The sequence below is a fragment of the Morone saxatilis genome, unplaced genomic scaffold (genome assembly GCF_004916995.1).
Source record: "Morone saxatilis isolate NCDOM2014 unplaced genomic scaffold, NCSU_SB_2.0 Contig24, whole genome shotgun sequence".
Taxonomy (NCBI): Eukaryota; Metazoa; Chordata; class Actinopteri; family Moronidae; genus Morone; species Morone saxatilis.
The window spans coordinates 12,334,050-12,343,432 of NW_023339807.1; the positions used below are offsets into that span (position 1 = coordinate 12,334,050).

At 36.4% G+C, this 9,383-nt stretch overlaps 2 protein-coding genes across 3 annotated transcripts in view; both read left to right on the plus strand.

Moving 5' to 3' along the window:
* The window catches only part of LOC118335796 (chymotrypsin-like protease CTRL-1), a gene marked incomplete in the record, with an annotated part of 151,345 nt that overhangs the window by 104,199 nt on the left and 37,763 nt on the right, over positions 1–9,383 (plus strand).
* Positions 5,218–7,383, plus strand: LOC118335799 (myeloid cell surface antigen CD33-like). Of its 2 annotated transcripts, none has more exons than XM_035672236.1 (4): positions 5,218–5,354; positions 5,812–5,913; positions 6,569–6,964; positions 7,067–7,383. In XM_035672236.1, the coding sequence occupies exons 2-4, from the start codon at positions 5,886–5,888 to the stop codon at positions 7,087–7,089; spliced, it is 447 nt and encodes a 148-aa protein (XP_035528129.1). In that variant the 5' UTR covers positions 5,218–5,354; positions 5,812–5,885; the 3' UTR covers positions 7,090–7,383. The 2 variants fall into 2 exon arrangements, with proteins under 2 accessions (XP_035528129.1, XP_035528130.1); XM_035672237.1 differs by having other exon boundaries at positions 5,220–5,354; positions 5,829–5,913.

The window sequence follows — 9,383 nt, forward strand, 5'->3', positions numbered from 1 at the left end:
CTAAGAGCTGAAAGGGAGTGAGTGACAAAGAAAGAAATTCAATGATTTGGAAGTGGAGTGTAAATAGGATTGAGATCGGAAGCAAAGAGGTGACTAATTATGTTACCTGCCACAAGCAGACAGAATATCATCATCTTCCTCTCTTTGTCCATTATACGGTACTTCTCCGAGGTTTAGTTGGTGTAATACACTGTGGGATGTTTAGATGAAATGAAACTATATAAAAATGTAAGTTGTGAGCAAAACCAGTTGTGAAAGTGGACCTTACTTAACAACACTAATCTTTGCATGCAAGAGCCGTTTATAAATACTGGCATTAAATTAAAGAAATTAAATTCCTTATACAGCAAGGGTCTCAAACTGTTGGCCCTGGGGCCATTTCTGGTCCTCCATCCCCCTGCCTCCAGCCCACGACCACATGCAAAAAATATAATATAATCTATATCTATATAAAGATGATTAATTATCATTATTCTTTCTAGTTGTAGAATATCAATTTAAACTACGTCTTCATATGCAAAACAAACAAACATTTTAAAAAAGATGCTTTGTTCCGCTTTTTTGTAGTACTTGAACAATGAGATGACAATACCAGCAGTGGCCTCAAGACAATCTGAGTTTGAGATGCCCATCATACAGGCTATCGACATCAGAAAAATGACTCTGCACTCTCTTTTCTATAAATTCTCAAGATTATTTAAGAAATTATCCAAACTTTGAAGAAATAATTCAGACAAACAATGTTGATAAATTATGAAAAAAATCAGGTTGTCGTCCCCTAACAAACCACATCCAGAATTGCTCAAATGACTTATTTTTTATTTATATGTATTTGCATTCATATGATGAATTCTCACATTATTAACATTATACCAGTATATATGTTTAACTAATTGAAAATTAAAATAGTCATTATAGGATCATGATAACTTCCTATTCTCTTTCTCTTTAATTTTTAGTCTATTCATTTACAAAAAATAAGACAAATTAAGACAAATGTAATTAAATTGACAAACAATTACAATACAGAAAATGACAAGAAGTGAGCCCACATTGGATATCCTATTGTATAGTATAATTTATATTTATAGTAAGTATCAAAATCTTACCTGATTCTGCAGCTAATCACAGCTGTTTGTGTCTGCTGTCCTGGAGTTCAGTACATGAACTGTCAACAGAAGGTACTGCAGACAAAACCACAGGTTTTTTTTTTGTGTGGTACATGAGTAAGAGACACAACCTCTTTTTTCGGTTGTGTGAATATATTTTCACTTTCATAATGAGGGTTTAGGTTTTAATTAAAGATCTCTGAAATAATCTGGTTTTGTTTGTTGTTGTTTTTTTAATTGTTTTTCAAGACAAAAGCCTGTGACTTAAATATATAGCTTTGTCTCTATTCAGTCACACTGGGATTAAAATGGACCAGCGACAGAGCTAAAGTGTTGACTTCCAGTTTATATAAATAAATAGCTTTAATGGTTCAATCTGCTTGTAGATGCATTGTTATTCTGTTGTGCTCAATTAGGAAAAAATATGGTAATTTTGAATGATAAACTACACCTATGTGGTGTAGTTTTCTAATAAATTATCTTGATGTGACTACAGTGAGGAGATGAAATCCAAACACTGTGTACTGAGAAAGCACTGACATAAAGCATGTGACGCATCATTATTATGAAACACCACAAAGTAAGTAGAAATTAGCCTGCTTAAGATTTGTATTGTTCACCCTACTGCTATATTATTCCCATGCAGGTTTCAGATTGAACTATAGTAAATAGTTGATTCCTTGTGCTCGGTGAGGATGGAAAACTTAGTGGGACTGAGTGATAGAGTGGTATAGCCATCTTGCATGTCTGCTTTAATGTGTGGCATGAGTCACCTTACTGTGAGTAGCTAAATTGAGTGTGGTAGAACAGTTTTGATTTGGTTCGGGTTGGTTCCTGTGTTGTAGTGGTGTATTCCTAATTTGTCTACATATTTTGTGACACTTTCCTCTTTTCTAAACTAGCTTCCAGTTGTTTCAGTCTAGCCCAACATTGTTTATTTTATTTGCGTGTTTATCTAATTTAATGAGATAGATTAATCTGATTTATGTATTAGCTGTACTATTTACCCCATTCCCCCTATATTATAGCCTAGACCCTCTATTGAAACTCCCTTGCTGCAACCTAGTTGAATGGAGAGTGTAAGGTCACCTCAATAATCACTAGGTCACCTCAATAAGCTCAATAACTGAAAGCTAAACTAAAACTGAAACTAAAGCAGGAACACTGTATACTGCCAAATACTTCTAATTTTTATACCACAATGTGTACAGTCAGTCAATGGAGTGCTAAGATGGTTACAAATGCTTATACATACATGCACACACATACTTACAGCTCATGATCAAAATCAAAGCAAATATTTCTCGACATAAATGATTAGTTGATGATTAATTAAATCAATCAAAAGTAGGCCGTAGTAAGTGTCTAGAAAGTTCCCACTCCTGGGCACTACTTTTTAAATGTGTTTTTTTTCTTAGACAACCCCCTTATGGATGTAGTGTTAAAAGTTATCCGCAAAATAAAATGTTGTCACATTACACAAACACTGATGAGTTATACAATTTTCAATAGCCCTGTGTAATCAGAGGAAGCAAAATGCAACCTAACACTGACAAGCAGTCAGACCAAGGTAGGTGTCTGCCTCTACGTTTAAATATGACAAAGAGTTTGCTTTGGTCATATTTAAATCCTCTGACATGGGTGGCCATGGGCTCATCATACCGGGGGAGTCACATAGAAGCATCTTTAATATCAGTTCCACTCAAGTGTGAACCTATCGTGACATCACCCATTGGTTTGTGAAGTACTGTTTTGAAGCCTTGAGTTTGGCGTTCTTCGCTGCCGTCAGCAGACGTGACGTACTGTGAGTTGATCTGCGCTCATTGGCTGCGCAGTTTTGATTTGTTCGTAGCAGAAAACAATGGCCGCTCTTGTATTACAGCTAAACAGTACACTAAAATATGTTTCTGAAACGATTTATAGTGAGAAATAGGCAACCCAGTAACAGAATCTTGCTTCGTATTTTATCAGCACAGCCTAGTTTGTCAGTTTGATCTGGCTTTCATGCGCTGCACAGACTCACTGACAATGACCTGTCAATCAAAGAGTAAAAGAAATCCGCTGCTTTATCATCTATTTTTTTTTTTTTATATATATATTTTTTGGCCTTTATTTGACAGAGATAGCTGGAAGGAGACAGGAAGGGGGGCAGATAGAGGGGGGACAACATGCAGCAAAGGGCCGCAGGTTGGACTTGAACCCACGCCGCTGTGTATATGGGTGGCCAGCTGTACCAACTGAGCTAACCGGGCGCCCCTTTATTGTCTATTTTACTCTAAATTGGACCATAATTTACTAAATGAACATCATAATGTGTGGAAGAACGCGTGAATCTAGCGATTGAGACCATAAACTTATTAGTAAATAGTTTACTGAGCTTATAAATGAAATGACAAGTTGGCTCATTCTCTATTAGAGTGAATGGTATCAGTGTATTATTGCAGCCAATGGCGCTCCCCCTGCTGGCCTTTACATAGAATGCAGGTTTTAAGACACTTCCGGGTTGGCTCCACTTTTTAGACCCGGAAGCTCTGTCCATTATATATTCTGTCAATGGTTCCGCTCTATAAAGTGTTCTTGTGTCCTCTGTAGTATCGATGGAGGCCCATGAAGTTGGTCTTTGCAGACGAAAGGGCTGTAACCCACTCAAGGGGATGCTGTTTCTGAATGTATTCCGCCATGTGCATGTCAAATCCTTTGCCTCTTCTTTCTTTATGGACGTGGGATGCATAGAGCATTTTTTATAATCCCATTTACGCACTTTTGACTGTAATTTTTGTTGTCAAATGTTGACAACAAGGGCGCAGAAATCTTGGATTCTTGTTTACATGTAATTCCAAAATGTGGCCACCTGGTTAGTCCAGTGATGATGGTTTAGCATCACTCATGATCAAAATGTGATGTGAAGAAAGAACTATTGCCGACTTTAAACACAAATTTACACATGGAGAACTTTTTTTTCTTGCTGAAAAAGAGTATAAAAATAAATTTAAAAAATGGCGAGTTGGGCGCCCGGTTAGCTCAGTGGGTAGAGCTGGCGACCCATGTACCAAGGCTGAGTCCTTGCTGCAGCGGCCCTGAAAAAAAAAAAAAAAAAAATGGCGAGTTATATAAAAATTTAACACCCATGCAGTTAACAAGATAGCCAGCTATAGAGACAAAAGTTTTGTATCAGGCTGTTAACATGTTTCTTTCTTTTGAGAAGTTGGGCATTTCAGACTGTAATTATAGTCCAGTAGACTGAACTAAAACCTTCATAGTTTATGTTATGCCTCGACAAGACACGAAGAGCAGGACTGAATGCAGAAGTGAGAAATGTATTTGCATACACAATAAAAAACATACACAGTGTGGCACATTTACAAATGAAGTGTTAGGCTTCATTATGAACCACAGGCCAAAATAACAAACAAAAACCATGATTCATTGATCTTGCAGGAGTTTAACATTCTGCACTGTGTGCAGGCAATCACTGTCCAAGGTGCAGATCCTGAGACCTCTGTGGGATCATTTTATGAAACTTCTGTGGCATTTTTATGCATCAATCTTCACTTTTCTTTTAATCTTGATTATCTCTGTGTTGATATGGGTCTGTCGCATGTGCTGATTAGAATTTTCCCCTGAATGCCAACTGGGCTAAGAAAGGACACAAGAAGGGCAACAAAGGCATTTTTGACAGTGTATCTACATATCACAGAGAGATTAATTTAGTTTATGACAACATGCCCATCTTCTCTCTGTTCACCATTCTGTCCACTGCTTACTGGATATGTGTGTGTTAATTTAAGCTGAAAGTCATTACTTCATAGTCATTGCCATTCTACCCAAGTGCAAAGCCAATAAACAAAATGTGCCACAGTTCTGATTTCTGACTGAAGATCACTGATAAGTTAAACTATGCAATCACATGCTCTTGAATGCTATCAAATATTTAAATTGCATTTATATCTTAACATATCAAACTTAATTTCAGAATTTCACATATTAGCAACAGTTCTATGCAAACATGGAAGAGGTTTTTTTTTCTCATATCACACACAAGAGACCACTCCCAGCTTTCTACATTTTTTTACTGCTACTGCCTCTACATCTGCTTTCACCTCACCCACACAAAGACACAAAAATACATTCTTCTGTTGCCTGTAGAGTTCACATCTTTGTCAAGTTAACTGCAGAATAGAAAGTCATTCTTCAGGAGGTGTTTTTAGGAGAAACATACAGCTCTGATCAGCCAGACTTCATCAGGTAAGATCAGAATCAGAATCAGAAATACTTTAATAATCCCCGTGGGGAAATTACTTTAAAAGATTCTGGTAACTCACCACACTTTCTTTTAATATTTCATTTTGAAAGATTATCGTACATATACTGCTGTCTGGATTTAGGAATAATGCAGCTTATTTATCATCATATTTGTCTAAATGGGAGTATTTAATTCTTCAAAGTGTGTGTGACTTTGTTAAAATAGGCATAAGAATGAATTGAAAAGAAAGTCATATGTGGAAGGAACTATTTTCAATTTAGATGAAATCTTTTAATGTATTAGTGTGTATGTGTGTATATCCTGTATGAGGACATTAAGAATGCCAGTATTTGATGTGTCAATAAATGGCTCTTGAATGCAAAGATTAGTGTTGTTTGAAGTATATTTATAGTATTGTAATAGTGGTGGGTAATGCTTACAATTGTATTTTTTATTTAGTTTCATTTCATCTAAAGATCCCACAGTGTATTACACCAACAGAACCTCAGAGACGTAAGGACAAAGAGAGGAAGATGATGATATTCTGTCTGCTCATGGCAGGTAACGTAATTAGTCACCTCTTTGTTTCCAATCTCAATAGGATGTACATATTGTACATCCTAGTTCAGTGGTTCCCAACCTTGGGATCCTGACACCCACTTGGGGTCGTGGGGGCTTCTTGATTTTAAGGAGTGTAAGAAAACTTATAGTAGCCCTATGTCTCAGCATTTCATTAATGTCTGTGAAGTTAACTGAATGCAAGTGTAGGTTATGATTTAGGATATGTACTTCCTCGTCCTGCATCAGAAAAGTTTAAACAACCAAAGAGCTAATAGAAAGATGCATGAATAAATGAATAAAACACTAAAATTAAGAAATAAATTTAGAAAAGTCTGTATGGTTGTGAAAAAAAAACACAATACAGACAGATAATTGTATAAAAACTTACTAAAAATATCAGTAAAAATGTATTTCTGATGCAATATTCCTGTAGTTTTTGTGTTCTCTATTTGTGTTAATTGTACAGTGCAGTTGTTCTGTTATGGATTGACTATAATTGCATTAAGTATCTCACTTAGTCAGGAGTCGTCAGTTTACTCAATAATAGAAAAGCTGTCTAGGAAAAAAAAGGTGGGGGCCACCAGATTGTGAAATCACTGAAAGAAAACTCCTAGCAGTAATTTCTTTCTTTTTTACTTCCATAATTCTCTTTCAGCTCTTAGCAGCCCTGTTTTTACTGAAGAATGGAAGGCTGATGTTGTAAAAAACCTTGATGTCCTGGTTTCATCCTGTGTTGTGGTACCCTGTTCATTCACCCATCCTAGAGGACCCCTGCCCACGTCCAGGCTCAGAGGAATCTGGCATCGTTCAAACAGTGGAGATGAACGCATCTATCACGAGGATAACACACTAATCTTAGACAGCTTTAGGGGCCGCACAAAGTTGTTGGGAGCTTTGGGTCAGAACAACTGCACCTTAGAAATCATTGACATTAAAGACCATGACAATGGCCCTTTCTGTTTCAGGATTGAGTTAGCAAAAACATCGACTGATACATCCACCACTGACAAGTTCTCCTTTGTTGAGCAGTGTGTCGAGTTTAAGATGCTCAGTATGTCACCAACTTTCTAAAAAGTCTTATAAAGATTTTAATAATAACAATTTTTCATGTGACAGTGATTTGCCTCTTACTCCTATCTCTTTTAATTTATAGCTGATCCTCAAAACCTACAATGACTTCCGCAAATACAGCCATTCAAATCATCCGTACACTCTCACCTGTTCAGTCACCCATACCTGCCCTCCCACGTGCCTAAAACTCACATGAATAAGGGAACTGCAGACCATGGCCACTGAGATCCGCAGAGAAATTCAAAGGGCTTGTGGGAGGTGCAGTCCATCCTGACGTTCATTCCTGAGGAGAAGGATGACCACACTGATGTCACCTGCACAGCAGAATTTCATGGAAAGCTCAAGTCCTCTAAAACAATGCAACTCTATGTAAAAACGTGAGATCTTTTCACTCTGCTGTTGAATTTTGAGGATGTCCTTTATTTTAAAGATTCTATAACTGGATATATTTGTGCAGTATGGAGGAAGAAATGGCTCTTATATAAATTCTGTCTGTTTGCAGGTGCAGAAAACTACAACCACATCATCATTCCCACAGTGGTGGGGATCGGTACTGCTGTGCTCTTTGGAGTCTTCTATATCTTAATGGTGAAAACATACAAGTGAGTTCAGTAAAAACTTACATTACAGAGAACAAAATGATCATTTAATAACGTTAACAAAAAGGGGGTGTATTTCCTCTCCTAGTTTGTTTGTTAGGTGGTTTTACTCTTTCTTGTGTCTGCTTTAAGGAAACGCATTGCAGAGCTCCAAAATCAAGAAGGCAGGTTAGTAGAATTTCTTTTGGATCAGATTCAAAAGCTAGCATTTTAAATTCTTTCAGTTTTATGAGAAGGTGATTCATGTATTAATTAATTTATTGGTCACATTTAGCATGTTAAACCGACTCTCCAGACTGTCTCGCAGGTGAGAAAAAACACTTATTTTTTGGAGTTGGGGAGCATGAGATACTATAGATATATATTTTGTCCCCAAAATGTCTGGAATCTCTGATAGTAGTACAGCTTATTAAGGATTTCATACAGCTATAACAGCTGAAATGACTGTAGGCCATTCTCATTAAAGGCATTTTAAGTTTTTTTTTTATCTTTATAGATATTATAATTTAGTGACATATCCTGTGCTGTACTGTTAAACCGTAAACTTTCACACATTATCCCATCATCTGCCTCACAGTCATTTCACATATCTTTTTTTGTCACTGTTTTTGACGAGATCTATGCTTATATTTATATATATATTGATGTCATCTTATTTTCTGTTCTCTCTTTTCTATGATCTTATCAGGCACAGAACCTGAAGGTGAGAAGTGAAACAAAGAACTTCACTGAAATGCATGAGGAAGTTTTAGATGTGTTCAACAGTTAAACCAAAAATAAACAAATACAGTTAAAAGTATTTAAAGCTGCATCAATACGTTTTGGCCACAAGAAAGGGCTGTAGAAATCCCAAATCAAGCTTGTTCATGCACAGTTTCAGCAGACACACAGAAAAGCTATTGTCCAATGGATTGTTCATTTCTCTTTGGGCACCAATCAATTTTTAACCTAATTCATACCTGTATCTGCATATGTTAACACGATAAGGACATCCGATCACAAGCCTGGCATTTAAACTTGTTATTATTAAGTTTAAGCATTTTAAGACCTTTTTTCCCACTAGAATGCAGCTTTAAAGGTCCAGTGTGTAACATTTAACTCTTTTGGCAGATATGAAATATAATATTTATTGGTATGTTTTCATTAGTGGATAATCACCTGAAAATAAGAATCATTGTGTTTTTGAGCCCTTTTTATCTACAAAGAGAGCAGGTCCTGTACGGAGGCTGCCATGTTGAACCATCATGTTTCTAGCCCAGAATGGACAAAACAAACACAATACATACTATACCAGATAGGGCTTTTTGTGCTTTTTACAAGTTTCACAGATACCGCTGTTTCCCTTACATGCTTGGAAGGGCAGGGTGAGGCAAGTTGGTTGCAATCTGAAATTACACCCCTAGATACTACTAAATCCTACACACTGTTCCTTTAAGAGTCAAATGTAAAAAAATCTAATTGGATGAAACGTGTATTTTCTTGTTCTTTCAGATAATCGAAGGAAACCAGAAGAAATCTGCTCTCCATCGCTGTCTGCTACAGTGTCTTTTTTAATGTCAACAATGTGGAGACATCAAAGCCATAACGTTTAAAAGTTTACATTCTACATTAAATAATTTGCTGGACGTTGCATTTACTTGTTTGATAAGCTTGCTTTCATGTTATTCACATATTAGCTTCAGAGAAATTACATTACCCATATAGCAACTTAAATAAATAGAATACAAAAAACAAGACATACGATTCTGTTCAAAGCTTGAATGTTTTAGCAGCCTGTTTCCTAAAAGCAATGTTTTTTTT